Raw genomic sequence first — 16170 nt, 5'->3', positions numbered from 1 at the left:
GCCAAGATGGAGAAATGCTGCCCTCAGAGAACTCAGAGAGGGTAGAAAGACCCAGAATGAGCACGAACATTCCTCACACTTCCCACCCCTGACCAGAGCCCACTCCCTCCTCCCCTCAGCCAAGGCACTCATCTATAACCCCATGTGTACATGAAATATTCCAGAAGACAGGCCCAGCCCTACCAAAAATATGCCGCATCTCTTATTCAAAATTCACCGAGTTGCCTCAATTCTAAGATATACACTGTCCCCACATTTTTATATTTCTGAAAATGGAATGTGACCTATAATTAGTTTCCCCCAAAAGGCTGTTATAAAATCAATGGAAACGTTTATGAATAATTACATATTAGATCAGAGAAACATGGTAGTTTAAAACATAATGTTTAGACTGAAATAGACTCCAATAGATGATAGTGCGTGATGTAAAATTTGCTTGAATTCCAAGAACAAGGCTTCCAAGAATTTCTCCCTGTGCAAGCTCCTGCGGCCAGTGTGAGTTCACATTCCTGCACCTATTGGCAGAAAAGCTTCAAGCACAGACTTTTCTTCAGGATGAAAAAGGATCAGTGGCCAGAGGGTTGGTGGGTGAGAACAACCCTGTAGGCTCATTTTTATAGCTAAGTCCTGCTCTCTGTCCTCCTGGCCCTCGGTGCCTTCTTCCTGCATCACCACTCTTTTTCTCTCCCATAACCAGCACTATTTCCAGGATTAGCACTTCGGGGTATAATGGGGCTCATGCCTGCTGACCATCTTGTGTCACTCCAGGGATGTTGAAAATCAGCAGGGTGTACTCCGCACGCCAGCTTTGGAGTGAGGCCAGTCCAAGACCCAGACCCAGACCCAGACTCAACACTCTGGCTGACTGTCTCCCTGGACAAGCTAGGTAGCTCTGTGGGCCTCTTTTTCGCATGTAGAGAGTGGCAGGGGGTAAATAACAGTCCTGCCCACAACAGACTTGTTTTTCTCTTTAGATAGAAATAAAATAATTCTGTGAAACACAGGACACGTGGCCAGCTGCCCACTACAGTTTGGGGGGAGGGGGTCTTCTGAGCAGGTTGTAAGACACCCGGTGACAGTGATTCTGAAGACTCTTCAGCCTTACACTGGCCATGCTTTAGGTTTCCCAAGTGGATGGAATGGCACCAAATACACCGGAGTTAGGGGAGCCTGGACTTTTGTGTGTTTTTTCCCAAATTCATCCTCACAAACCTATAATCAACCCATAGAAATCACAAGCTGATTTTGAACAGGGATGTTACAGGCAAGTGCCATAAAATTTACAAGGATAAGACCGTTGACATTCCTCTGGTGTCCCTGGATCACAGAAAGGCTCAGTTGGAAAGAATTCACTCATGTTCATGTGCTTCTCTGGCCAAGTGTTGTGGTCATGCATGCACTAAGGTTGCTAAGGCTCCCGGCAACCCTAGGGCTCACCTGGAGCTCTGGGCAGAATGCCCGTGGTTGGGACACGGGCAGAAAGAGAGATACTTTTTCGTCAAGAACATATTGCAACTTTTTTCTCTGGGGCAATGAAGTTCAAGGACCCTTCTCGATCACTTGAAAGGAAATTGGTTCCAAAGGTCTACAATAAGACTTTGCTCTTATCTAGGCTTTTCTGGAAACATATAGGGCAAGTAGGTGAGTGGCACTGAGAGATGTACACTTCCTGACAATTAGGGGAGAGAATAAAAAAAGGGGGAGAAATGAAAATAGAAGCAATCCTTGTTCTTTCAGAACTTTTCCTAAACATGAAGTCACTATGGTAGTTTTAATTTTCCAATAACACATTATATATAAAATATTGTCTATGTAGGTAATAATGAACTTGTTACTCATTCAATCTGCATATTTTTATTGTAAGCATTTTGTGTAACTCTTGCTATAAAAAGGTAAGAGTTTAAAAAGTAAATTCAAACTAGTTAATTAACTTAGTTTTAGATCCCTCTGAAAGCAGCAAATACGAATAACATGACTTTCATCAGACAGGATTTGGCTTTGCGCAAACAAGTTCATTTGGAAATCATGGATGACAATATCAACTGGATTTAGTTTTTCTGGAAATAGGTAAAAAGTATTATAAATCTGTTTATGTTCATGGACCTGGTAATCTCAATTTGGAAAACTGTGCATAAAACAATCTCCAAAAAGAAATAAATTCAATTCAAACAAAGATGATCATTTAGGGATCTAAAACTAAGTTAAATAGGTTTTAATTTACTTTTTAAACTCTTAACTTTTATAGTAAGAGTTACATATAATGCTTACAATAAAAATTTATAAAATTTAAAAATCCAACTTTTCCACACTGCATGCTTTCTGATTACTTAAATCATTGCTATTAGCAGTTTCTGCTTCATTTGACTTATTTTTTTCCTACCATCTTGTTCAGCTTTTGAAAACAGAAATTAACATGTAAAAGGATGAAGAATTTGAATATTGTCCCAATTCTGATAAGCCCGAAAACTGTGCCCAAAATATAGTGATCACACAAAAGAAATGTACTGAAGGACTAAATGAACACCAGCCATTTTCTTGCCAATTCTGAAGGAAAAAAAGAAGCAAATTGAAGGGAATAAATAGCACGAGGAGCTGAGGATCATTGTAACACCCACACTCTGTGATGTAAGAGGAAAGAGAAATGCTTAACAGGGTCCCAGAGTAGAACACTGGAGCAAAGACCTTATATATTTAGCAATGTCACAAAATACTCATAAACCCACCACACCAAGCACAGGTAGCAGTGAATGTCACTTACACTTTGCCTCTGAATCTATGCCCATGAGCTTCTATGGTGGGGTTAACTGGCTGACAGCACAATCTTTTTTTTTCCTTTTCATTTTAAAATATATTTTTATTGTTGATAGTATTACAGATATCTCCAGTTTTCCTCCGCTTTCCTCCTTCCCAGCCCCTACCCCGCCCCCCGCAAGGAAGTCTTCACCACCCTATTGCCCATGTCTATGGGCTACACATATAAGCATATAAGTTCTTTAGTTTATCTCTTCTTGTCCCCTAACCCCACACCAAGGTATGTCAGTCGGTTCCATGTCTCCCTGCCTTGGGTCTCATTTTTGTTGGCCAATTCATTTTGTTCATTAGATTCCACAACTAGGTGAGATCATGTGAATCCATCCACATCGCCCTGCACACACAACTGGAAATACAGTTACCACACAGCAGGTAAATGGAAGAGCTGGGATTTGTGGGCTTTTATCTGGATCAATTTCTTCAACAGGGGTCGCCAAAGACACTAACATTAGAACCTCTAGAACAGCGGTTCTCAACTTGTGTGTCGAGACCCCTTTGGCAGTCGAACGACCCTTTCACAGGGGTCACCTAAGACCATCCTGCATATCAGATATTTACATGACGATTCATAACAGTAGCAACATTACAGTTATGAAGTAGCAACGAAAATAATTTTATGGTTGGGTCACAACATGAGGAACTGTATTTAAAGGGCCAGAAGGTTGAGAACCACTGCTCTAGAAAGAGACTTGGGGTTGAATGCAGAAAATGGATCATTAAGGACAATGTCTCATACTTTCTGGGTGCTTAAGTTTTTCAAGATGCAATCCCAGAGGATGATTTTGGTAGAAGGTACAGCTTTTCTAACTTGCCTCTAAACATCTCGTTCATGTGTTTTGTAAGCAATCATTGAGGGCGGGGGGGATTCTATATGGAATTTTCTATAAATTCTATGTATCTATTCATTGATTCATCCAATACATATTCATTAAGGAGCACGCCATGTGCCTGGTATATTGTCAGGCACTGGGGTGTGGAAATCTACACATTTTCTCCACCATCCTGAGACATTTCAGAACCAACTGTATTTCTGATAAAGCTGTCACGATTCCTCATTTTTACTCTTCTTTCCCTGAATCTTTACATTTTTAGGGAATTCCTGGTTCACAGGAGGAAGCTCACATTATTTCAACCCCTAGGAAAAACGAGTGTTCCTTCCAAATACCAAGATAGGCTCCAATGAGTGTTGTATAATAACCTACTGTTCCACCTTGCCATTTCTCCTCTTTCTCCAGGAGGAGAAGCCATTCCGTCCTCCTCACTGGCCCTCGCAGCCCACCGCACCGCACCCCAGCTCCTGACCTGACCATCCTCTCGCCTCCAGGAACGCACGGGCCACCACGTAGTGCTGGAATGAGCTCTGTCTTCCATCAGGTCCTGCTGCACCTGGGAGGACCATCTGTCGGGCGCTTTAAAGTGTATCCAGCCAGTGTTTGGAGGCCAAAGAGGTAACAAACTGTTTATTGACTATTATCATTTGACTGCAGAGCTCAAGGCCAGCAAAGTGTTTGTTTGAACGTTGGGAAACTATGAGATGATCATTGGGATCATCTCAGGCCTTTGATGTCCCTTTCCTCTCCTTAAGCAAGAGCTGTGGCTGTGCACTTTCTACGTTTTGTGAATTTCCACTGGGCTATCCCAGCAGCTTGCTGGAGTCCCTCCCAACCAGTCACTCTGTCACCAGACGATCCTCCCTTGTCACTTACCCCTCTATTGCCATCCTTCCAGCCACCTGTGGTCATTAATTAACCATTTTAACCCTGGCAGCCTGGCTCCCTGACATTTAAGCTGGACTCATCAAGGTGCTTTGTCTAATTTCCAGTGCAAATAAGAGGAGTCCTTTGATTTTAAGGTCCAGAGGTGACCCAGCCTTCCAATCAGTTCTCTATGCTTTGATTCTAAATGTTCTGTAGCTTAATTTATTCATGGATTCTGTTGAGGGTCCTCTGTTTTGCTTTCTAATTAAATGTAAAATGAAAGATGAATGTATTGTTCTGAAGTAGATTTGAACACCAGCCCCCACATCACCGTCAACAGCTTCCATGGATAACAGCACCGTTTCTCAGAGTGTGTCCCTTGGAACACTAATCCCTAAAGGGTTCCCGATACAAAGGTTAAGGGGCCAACTAAGATTGGGAAGAGCCGTCACCCTTGAAGGCTCGCAATGTGTGTTAGTGCAGCAAAGGCTTTGAGAAGTTCAGAGGAAGGAAGCGTGCTTAACCAGGCCACACCCCAGGTTACCTAGAACACGTTCTACCTTTTGTTTTATTTTTTTATGTAAGAACTGTATACATATTATAGATTTAGGGATCCAGGAAACACACACTGGGAAGCAACGGTCTGCTACCTGAAGACCAAGAGGGCTTTGAACCTAGGCTACATGGTTGGATTTATTCTTGTGGCAGGGAGGAATAATTAAAGGCCTTGGGTCAAAGATGAGTAGGATTCAGGCCTCCTTGATTTATAATCTGACCCAGGATCAGTATAGAGAATGGAGACTCAGCTCTTCTCAACTGGAAGAGGTAGCAGTGGGGAAGGGGCGAGGTGGCTATCTGAACCATCATTCACCCTGGACAGCAGACACCCAAGAGTTTTGCAGGTGACCTAATGTAGAGCTCCCCACGATGGGGCCTTCCAGAATCCCCATATCCTCAAGTCTCGATCCACACCATATTTGTGGCTCCTTCACAAGTTGTCTCTGGCCCTACTGTGGGCCGTTTCAATCCCAATCTGAAATTTCCACAAGAGCTATTGCATCTGGGCAAGTGTTGTATTTGCGTTAGTTCCCAATTGCAGCCACAGATCAGTGGGTAGCAGGCAGGGGATCTCTTTCGGAGCTTCCCCTGAGATTTCAATCCCACTTCTACCACTCATGAGCTGTGTGATATTGGACCTCAGATCCCTCTTTCATAAAGATGGATAAAAATTAGTAATAATAATATCTCATAGGATTGTTGTGAAAATTAAATAGTCAATCCGTATGGAAGTGCCTAGAACATAGACAGCACGCAACACATGGTAACTACTGTTATTATCACCATGTCTTATTCATTCCATAAACATGTCTCAGACAAAATAGCCATTGCCTCTAGGAGCCCTTATTGCCCTTCAAGCAATTGTGCTATTAAAAGTTGTCACTAGAAGCCATGGCAAAACCAGTCAAACTGGATTTTCAGGCATTAGGATCTCCCTGGCAGCTTGACCACATTCAGTTCTTCCAGTTGCAGCATCTACATCCTCTTTGGATGACATTTATCGCTGTAGGCTGTTGATTCTAGCTGACCTTCAATGAGACTTACTCTGAAGTTCCCACAGCAGCTCAATAGCAGAGCTGGGATCCAAACCCTGCAAGTTGGACTTCTGAGTCCATGTCCTTAACCATCACACTACCCTGCCTCTCCCTGGAGGGGCTCGCTGTCTCTCTAAAGAAGGGGCAGAGTGAGGTGTGAATATGCAAGAAGGGATGGAAAGTGGAGGAGGCAGGGGTGGGCGTGCATGAGATGTCACACAGAGAAAACAACCAGCCAATATTAGTCAGGCCCAGGCTGAGCGGCATTCACATTCTGCCCCAGAATGTTCTGGGCTTGCTACAGATCCGTGGATGTCGGAGTAGGGGGCAGACAGCAGGCTGCTGCCTGACAGCGAGGAAAGGGGCCCAACCCAGGCCTGGGACACAACTAATAAGAGCAAAACTGCTATAGATGCCTCTTTGTCTGGGTTGCCAGGAGTTTGGTGTGGGTTTTTTCAATTGATTTCAGAGAGGACGGGAGAGGGAAAGAGATAGAAACATCGATGATGAGAAAGAATCATTGATTGGCTGCCTCTGCACAGCCCCCCATCACCCCCACCCGGGAGCAAGCCTTCCACCTGGGCTGTGTGCCCTAACCAGGAATCGAACAGTGACCTCCTGGTTCCTAGGTTGACACCCAGTCACTGAGCCATGCCGGCCACCGAAGGTTTTTGACATTTGTAAACTAGGGGCTCATCAGAGGGTTTCAAATATAATTTGGGATACAGAACGGAGGGTGCCTTACGATCCCTCCAAGCTGTGGAAGTCTAGGATGCCAGTCCCCCCACCCCCCACCCCAGCCTCGCCGACATCGCCAACAGATCTGGCTGGATCCCCCAATGACAACAGAAGAATGAACATTCAGAGCACTTTCTATAAGCCGGTGCTGGAGGCTGAATTCAACCAAGAGCTTCTGCACAGGATTACTTTCTCCACCTTACTGACAGCATGGACAGAAAAAGTAACTTGCCCCAGGACAGGTGATCCTCTAAGATTGGAGCCAGGACCTCAGCCAAAGGTAAGAGCAACTCACTTCCAGGTGTAGTCTCTGCTCAGAGTAGGTGGTGTTGGGAAAGGAGGAGCGTCCGCACCTTTAACTCACAGAATCATTGCTGGGGTCCAACCCCAGCAGGTCCAGGGGTCCCCAAAGGTGTGGACGGAGTTGGCGAAGAAGGAATGACACGGAGACAGCATTCAGTTGATCAGCAGCCTATCCAGGATCTCTAGCCAGGATCTCCAGCCAAGTTCTGGTCTGGATCTCCAGCGAAGTTCTGGTTAGGACCTCCAGCCAGGTTCTGTGTCCATGTTCTCTTGCTAGGTTCTCCAGGTTCTCCAGCCAGGTTCTGTAGCCATGTTCTCCAGCCAGGTTGTTACCAGGTTCTAGTCAGGTTCTCTTGCCAATTTCTGTAGTCAGGTTCAGTCCAGGATCTTTTGCCATGTTCTCTCGCTAGGTTCTGTCTTTAGGTTCTGAGGCCAGTTTCTGTCCAGGATCTTTTGCCATGTTCTCTCCAGCGAAGTTCTTCTGTCTCTAGAGAACGTTCTGTGGCGGTTCTGTGCCTAGGTTCTGTCTCTCTTAGTTCTGTGTTCTAAGTTCTGGCTTACTGTCTTATTACATCTGTATTTATACCAGTTGATTCAATCCTATCAATCTCTATTACAAAGGTTAGGGCGTTTCTTATCTCCATTCCAGGGAGTAAAGATTATGTAGCTTAAGCATGATTGTTCGTAGTTAAAGTGATTAATTACCCACCTGGCACTTAGTTAAGAGGTTTTATTCCCTCCCTAACTTCAGGGGAAAATCCCTACCTGGGGAAACAACCTTTCTCAGAGACCTTGGTTAAAACACATAGTGCCAAGAAGGTGAGCAAACATATTAAGAACAGTATGCCATATATGCCAGGTCCCTTGAAACAACAAGCATGGACCGGCTCCCGGCAAATCATTTTCGCTGGGGCCCTGAGAATGGGCCCAGGACACAGAGCTGCACACCGCAGACCAGGTGCCCGCACCCTGAGTTAAACTGTCTAGTCCTGCAAGGAGAGCCATCAGTGACAGCATAGCAATGACAGGCAGGAGGGCGGCCCTGGGCCCTGGGGCCCTGCCACTCTGTATTCAGAGGCTGGATTTAAAACCAGTCCCTGGAACAGATTCTGCTCCCTCGCACTGAGAGCACCATATGTGTCCCCACACAATGGGAGGGAAGACAGGCTCCCTGCTGTTCTGGAGGTGGTGGCCAGCAGGCTGGCAAACAAGCTCCCAGCCTTTTCTCTCAATAGCCTGGGGGTGGGGCGGGGGTGGGTTGGGGGGGGGGGGCGAAGGGGCATGTAAGAAACTGAAAGTTTCCCTTTGTGTGGCTCTCACAGCCATTTCTGGAAGGGGTCAGTCGTTTTGGGTGATTCATCATCTACCCAAGTTGCCTTGCACTGAGAAGCCAGCTCAGACACTGCAGTTAAAAATAAATCTCTGCTTGCCCACCTTCTATTAATATTCTGTAAGTGTTCTAAGGCCCTTCCGCCAACAGTGAGAAAAGTTCATTTTAGCTAATAGTGGCTACACTGGCTCTGATAAACTGGTAAAAGTAACTCATAACTAAGCCCCTAACTTCATTTCAAAAAGTGATGGGTCCCTGGCCAGGTGGCTCAGTTGGTTATAGTGTTGTTCCGGGCCCCAAAACGTTTCTGGTTCACTTCCCAACCAGGGACACATACCTAGGTTGCAGGTTCGATCTGGTCAGGCACATACAGGAGGCAACTGATTGATGTTGGTTTTTCTCTCTCTCTCTCCCTCTACCTCCCTCACCCCATTCCTCTCCCTCTAAAATCAATAAACATATCCTCTGATAAAAAAAAAAATGTGATGGGGAAACACTAAATACTAAACCATCCAGGAAAAAATGACTTGCTTGGACAGTCTGCGGGCGTCTGAGTACCACTCACTAACCATACACATTGCTCTGTGAGTCAGTTTCTTCATAGGTAAGATGGAGATCACACAACACCTATTGTACTCATAGGTTAATACATACAGACTCTCATGTTGGTGCCTGGGACATCGAATGCACTCAACACAAGGGAGCTATCATTAGGCAAACTCACCCCAATCATGATATTGATGGGAATGACTGACTGTCATGTACTCCTCTCTCACTGTGTGCCAGGCACAGGGCTGAGAGCTCATGGTGTGGCTGGGTTATTCCCAGCACAGATTTTCCAGCCGGTCAGATGCAGGTTGGAGTCCTTCCTGCTCCAGCACTTCCTAACTTTGGCAAAGTCACTAACCCTCCCTGAGCTTGTTTCTTCATCTGCAAAATGAGGATATTCATAGTCTCTACCTCATAATGTGAAGACCTGTGCACCCCAAGACTCTTGGCCCACAGTATATGGAAACCATCTGTATTATTTTTGTAGTTCTTAAGACTAAAATTAGCCCTAACTGGTTTGGCTCAGTGGATAGTGTCAGCCTCCAGACTGAAGGGTCCCAGGTTTGATTCTGGTCAAGGGCATGTACCTTGGTTGCGGGCATATCCCCAGTTGGGGGTGTGCAGGAGGCAGCTGATCAATGTTTCTAACTCTCTATCCCTCTCCCGTCCTCTCTGTAAAAAAAAAAAAAAAATCAATAAAATATATTTTTTTAAAAAGAGCCTAAAATTATCTAAAATTTTTTTAAAAATTAAATATTGAGGGGAAAAATAAAAATATTTAAATGACAAAAGGATCAAAGCCACTGACATTCTCAGTGTGTAAACTGATGTGTTTATCTTTGTAATTGTAACCCAATTATATTCTTTCCACTTCTCCCTGTGAATAAGCACTCATCTTGATTTGACATTAAATCTGGTTTAAATTGTGAATAACAAAAACAAGCTGCCAGTGCTTAGATTGAGAAGCCTGGATCTGCTTCAGAAGAACAAATTACTTACACGTGCTTCAGGATGTGACCCACCATCTTCCCCTGTGACTCACAGCCTCAGTGTTGCTGTTCAACAAATCTAATCGGCCTCCACATGTGGATAGGACTGGACCGCTTGGAGGTCAAAGGACCACTTTGATGGCAGAGGTGACCTTCTAGAAACACAGCAGGTTTGGCACATTTGGAGCAATGGGCAAGTCAGGGAGACCCAAGTGTCTGCATGAGGGTCAGGATGGCTGGCAGCCAGAAAGGTAAAGGAGAAACTTGGGCATGGGTCCCCGGTACTGTGTGCCTACAGTACAGGGTATACACTCTGCCCGCCTTAGCTCGCTTAATCCTCACCACGACTCCACAAGGAAGAAATCATTATTATCATTCCTGCCGGGAGCCGGTCCATGCTTGCTGTTTCAAGGGACCTGGCATATATAGCATACTGTTCTTAATATGTTTGCTCACCTTCTTGGCACTATATGTTTTAACCAAGGTCTCTGAGAAAGGTTGTTTTCCCAGGTAGGGATTTTCCCCTGAAGTTAGGGAGGGAATAAAACCTCTTAACTAGTGCCAGGTGGGTAATTAATCACTTTAACTACGAACAATCATGCTTAAGCTACATAATCTTTACTCCCTGGAATGGAGATAAGAAACGCCCTAACCTTTGTAATAGAGATTGATAGGATTGAATCAACTGGTATAAATACAGATGTAATAAGACAGCAAGAGTCAGAACTTAGAATACAGAACTTAGAACACAGAACTTAGAACACAGAACTTAGAATACAGAACTCAGAACACAGAATGAAGAAGACAGAACTCAGAAGAAGGAACCTACACAGACAGAAGAACTTCGCTGGAGAGAACATGGCAAAAGATCCTGCACTGAACCTGACTACAGAAATTGGCAAGAGAACCTGACTAGAACCTGGTGACTGAACCTGGCTGGAGAACCTGGACAGAACCTGGCTGGAGAATCTAGCAAGGGAACATGGCTACAGAACCTGGCTGTAGATCCGAACCAGAACTTCGCTGGAGATCCAGAGCAGAACCTCTCTGGAGATCCAGACCAGAACTTGGCTGGAGATCCTGGCTGGAGATCCTGGCTAGAGATCCTGGCTAGGCTGCTGATCAACGGAACGCTGTCTCCGTGTCCCTCCTTCTTCACCGACTCCGTCCACACCTTTGGGGACCCCTGGACCTGCTGGGGTTGGACCCTGGCATATGGCGCCCGAACAGGGACCCCTAGGTAAGCGCCCCGCACTCGGGACGGATTGGACTCCACCGTAGGAAGAGGGTGGATAGTCTTCGCCGACTCCGTCCACACCTTTGGGAACCCCTGGAACAGGATTCCCCTAGGTAAGCCCCCCCCTTGAAAACCCCCACACTCGGGACGGATAGGACTCCACCAGGGTGCTACAGACCCCCCTATAAAGAATAAGTAGGGTAAGAAGGTGGATAGTACAGAACTTAGATTGAGAAGATGTGCCATACTGAGTCCAAAGAAAGAAGACTCTGTATTGATTCTTAGATTGAGAAGATGTGCCATACTGAGTCCAAAGAAAGAAGACTCTGTATTGATCTTTAGATTAAGAAGATGTGCCATACTGAGTCTAAAGAAATAAGACTCTGTATTGATCTTTTAACACATATGCTTGCTAGCAGAGGAATTAAGGTTACTCCCAGTCAGATGGAACATTTTATACAAGAAATACGTCCATGCTTTTCTGAGGAAGGAAAGGTGCCGGAAAGGTAAATGTAAAGGCATGGGAGAAGGTAGGCCCAAGGAACCTTATCCTTAACCCCACTGCAGCCTTTCCACCCCAGGAAAGTGCAGGATTGGCAAGCTCTCCCTGGGGTGATAGATCAGGACTCAGGTAATAGCGGAAAGCGCCAATCCTACTCTTAAAATGGATACAAGAGAGCATTTGGGGTTTTTCTTTTTAATGCCCGCTTTTAAAAAATAAAAAAGGGGGAATTTGCCGGGAGCCGGTCCATGCTTGCTGTTTCAAGGGACCTGGCATATATAGCATACTGTTCTTAATATGTTTGCTCACCTTCTTGGCACTATATGTTTTAACCAAGGTCTCTGAGAAAGGTTGTTTTCCCAGGTAGGGATTTTCCCCTGAAGTTAGGGAGGGAATAAAACCTCTTAACTAGTGCCAGGTGGGTAATTAATCACTTTAACTACGAACAATCATGCTTAAGCTACATAATCTTTACTCCCTGGAATGGAGATAAGAAACGCCCTAACCTTTGTAATAGAGATTGATAGGATTGAATCAACTGGTATAAATACAGATGTAATAAGACAGCAAGAGTCAGAACTTAGAATACAGAACTTAGAACACAGAACTTAGAACACAGAACTTAGAATACAGAACTCAGAACACAGAATGAAGAAGACAGAACTCAGAAGAAGGAACCTACACAGACAGAAGAACTTCGCTGGAGAGAACATGGCAAAAGATCCTGCACTGAACCTGACTACAGAAATTGGCAAGAGAACCTGACTAGAACCTGGTGACTGAACCTGGCTGGAGAACCTGGACAGAACCTGGCTGGAGAATCTAGCAAGGGAACATGGCTACAGAACCTGGCTGTAGATCCGAACCAGAACTTCGCTGGAGATCCAGAGCAGAACCTCTCTGGAGATCCAGACCAGAACTTGGCTGGAGATCCTGGCTGGAGATCCTGGCTAGAGATCCTGGCTAGGCTGCTGATCAACGGAACGCTGTCTCCGTGTCCCTCCTTCTTCACCGACTCCGTCCACACCTTTGGGGACCCCTGGACCTGCTGGGGTTGGACCCTGGCACATTCCCATGTTACAGATTAGGAAATTGAAGTTCAGAGAGGTGAAGCAACTTCCCAAGGTCACACAGTAGTAGAGTTGGGATATAGCAAGAAAACTGTATCTTTTGAGTGACTAGAGGCACCTCCGCTTTGCTCACTTTCTTATCTGAACCAATACTGGACTGGCTATCTCTAACAACTCACCCTCTGGTGGGTCCTCAACTCAGAGAGTGGGATGTAGAGTGAACCAGATGAATGTCACATAACACACACTACGTACCAGATGCTCTACAGCCACCATTCCGTTTGATCTTTACAAAAGGGAGTGGTTATCAGCCCCATATTCAGATGAGGTAACTGAGGCTCAGAGAGGTTAGATGACCAGACAGCTAAGTGGCTGCACCAGAACTCAAGCCCAAGGTTCCCAATGGCCAACGCCCATGCCCTATTCCATTCATTTTCTTTCCAAGGAAGACTCACAAGGTGAAAAAAAAATCATCAAGCGGGTAAGAAGAGATGAACCCTTCTCAACAACCCTGAAAAAGTAACCCTCCAAGACAGGCCTGCTCCTCATGGAGATGGTGCCATCATCTGATTCATCTTGCCTTCATATTGATCAATTCCAGGTAATACAGACCTTAAACGACTGAAGTCATTTTTGTTTGTGTCAGTTTTATTTTGTTTGTTTTCTTTGTTTTGGGCCTAAATCACCTATTTTAGAGACCTACATGATCTAAATTATCTAGAAAGTTGCAACTACTCCTTAACCCTCATCCCAAGTAGGTTCTTCAAGAAACACAGCTTGACAATCCCTTTCACGAAATGGGCATTTCTACATGAAAATACTTGCACAAGGAAAATGGAACCAGCATTGCCCTTGGGTGTTTCTTTGGTAGTTTCAGCCAGAAAAACAGAGCCACAGTGAGCCAGACAAGCTCCCCTAAGTCCCAGCTGGGTCCATGGGCTTCACACTTGGAAACAGAGTCAGCAATATCACTGCCTCCCACCCATAAAGCGCATCTGTGGTTTGGGATTCCACATTCTGAAAGGCAAGAGCAGTGAGTGGATTTAGGAAAGGACAGAGCTCCCAGATCCTCAAACACAGGCTTATGTGGAGGTGGCCCGATTCCTTTGCACAGTATTCCTTTAGGGACCGATTACTCTGAAATGTTGTTTGGGTGATGATGCACAAGACACTCGGGGGACCCTGCCTCCTGGGAAGACAGCAGTCTTTGAGCCACTCACTGCTGCGCATTATACATCTCTCACCGAAGGCAGAGAAGAAGCCAGAAAACAACCTCGATGCTGACTAATCTGAAGCATTTTAAACCGTCACAAGGCTGGACTGATTTATTAAAATCTTTGTCCGAAAGAGCTTGCCCTTCCCATTCACATCAACAGTTTGACTCTTTACAGCAACTCTACAAGTCCACGGCCCTGCTTTTCCATGAAACTGAACTACTTAGCTTAAAATTAGAACCTTTGGAATATGTTGGAAGCACGAAGGGCAGAGGGAACAAAGTGGGCCTTGGTAATTGAATCTCTTAATTAGAATGATAAATGGTGTGCTTTAACTTACTCCCACAACACCAAAAAGGGTGTGAAAGACCACAGTGTGTCCAAACAAACATGTAACCCGGGGGTCTCTTCAACTAAACTCAATTAAAAGTCTAGTCTGTGTGATGCAGTTAAAAGTTGGCAATTCCCTGGCCATCTTGGTAAGAGTGCAGAGCCAATCTGGCTCATTTTAGCTTCTAGAAGAAGGAGGAGGAGTAGGAAGAGGAGGAGAGGGGGGGAGCGGGGGGAGGAGGAGGAATGAATCTGAAACTCCAGGCTGTGGAATAAAAAGCATTAAAACCGGTGACACATAGAACAGTGTCTGGCACATAGGAAATGCGACAGAAATGTTAGCTGCTCTTGCTGTTACTAAGATAGTTGTGAGGCTGCCCAGAATCACAAAACTATTCAAATCCTTCGCCACACCTAGGCAGTTCACTTTAAAAACAATGACCACACACACACTCACACACACAAACACTGCAGATTTTTTAAAGAAGGCAGACCTGAAATCCCGAATGAGCAAACTCCCACCCACAAAGAGCAAGGTGCCCTGCCTCTGCCATGTTCCTGGGGAGAGACCACCTAGCAATTGGGGAGCTCAGAAGCTTTTACTTGAGGCTTGAGAAGATTGCCAAGCACTTTCCATGAGAAACAGTCTACAGAGACATTTGACCGCATTTTCCAATGAGAAGCATGTGTCCGGGGTACACACGCATCCTCCGCTCACGTATGGATGGAAACAATGCTGAGTACATTCTGTCCCAAGAACTTACTCATGCTCCCTCTGCAAGGATCAACTTTTTCATTTAAATCCCAGAATCCTGCCAGAAAGCGGCCAACTGGAAGGTTGCTCTGAGAACATCTTCTGTGCAATCTATTAACCTCGTGGCCATTCCCAACAGCTAAACCAGATATTTCTTATAGTTCAGGAAGCCAGGGAGTTGGTAAGAAGCTGTGTGTGTGTGTGTGTGTGTGTGTGTGTGTGTGTGTATGTGTGTGTGTGCGGGGGAAGTAGGGGTTCTGTTTTCCATGATCACCACCAGCGACATCTAATAAATTCCATTTAAACACCAACAGCAAAAGACTTCACTCACATGCTTACATTGGGTTCATTATCTTGTTAAGGAGATATCTGACTCTTGCAGACAATTTCTCAAAGGCCAGATCTGTAATCATTCACAGATTTTCATAATCCATCTGCTTTTATCATTTAATCCCTTGGTTGGGTTTCAAAAACCCAAGTGCTCACTGGTTTGATAAGACAACCAACACTGAGCAGGTCCCTAAACAGTAGACGCGGGGCATGCGAAATGTTAGCTGCTGCAGCCAATATCCTTAGCTCCTCGGTCCCATCAAGTGGGACACCTCCTTGAGGCAAGAGCATCTCCCCGGATGGATCACCTCCACCTAAGAATGCCTCTCAAAGTGGGTTGGTTAGTGCTTTGCGTGGGGAAAAGAAGCCAGGTGGGGGCCCTGGTCATTTGTGAGCACTAACCTTCTCCGAATACGGTCCTCGGGCCTCTTCATGGACACATACGTGGGTTATTCTAGGTGACCTCTTGTTAAAGAGTTTTATTTTAAATCCCAGCTAATCTCTGTTGTTCCCTGGACTGGTCTGATCTCTTGACACTTCATAGTTCACGTCTACAGTGAGCTGTAAAAAGACAGTGTGAACAAGTCTGTTTCTCTCTTTCCCTTTCTTCCAGTCAATTCTGTTCCATCAATGACCCCTTTCTCCTCCTCTGCATAAACAGCGGTATAGGTGAGCCAGAACTAAAAATAAAAAGGTGAAGAAAAGAGCACAGTGAGTCCATGGC

General features: G+C 45.3%; 1 protein-coding gene across 4 annotated transcripts in view; it reads right to left on the bottom strand.

Annotated features, from left to right (window-relative positions):
* SLC1A2 (solute carrier family 1 member 2) overlaps positions 1–16170 on the bottom strand; it is a 131156-nt gene that overhangs the window by 81260 nt on the left and 33726 nt on the right. Inside the window, exon 1 of one of the 4 annotated variants that reach the window (XM_036326187.1) lies at positions 15849–16014. The exons of 2 other annotated variants lie outside the window; for them this stretch is intronic. In XM_036326187.1, the coding sequence (XP_036182080.1) occupies positions 15849–15880 (32 nt within the window). In that variant the 5' untranslated portion in view covers positions 15881–16014. Of the gene's footprint in view, positions 1–4113; positions 4228–15848; positions 16015–16170 lie in introns of those variants that run through there. One more of the 4 variants, XM_036326190.1, reaches the window with a different exon arrangement.

Source organism: Myotis myotis, unplaced genomic scaffold (genome assembly GCF_014108235.1).
Source record: "Myotis myotis isolate mMyoMyo1 unplaced genomic scaffold, mMyoMyo1.p scaffold_m19_p_10, whole genome shotgun sequence".
NCBI lineage: Eukaryota > Metazoa > Chordata > Mammalia > Chiroptera > Vespertilionidae > Myotis > Myotis myotis.
Note: the sequence above shows the minus strand (reverse complement) of the source record. Positions and strands in the feature narration are given on the sequence as shown.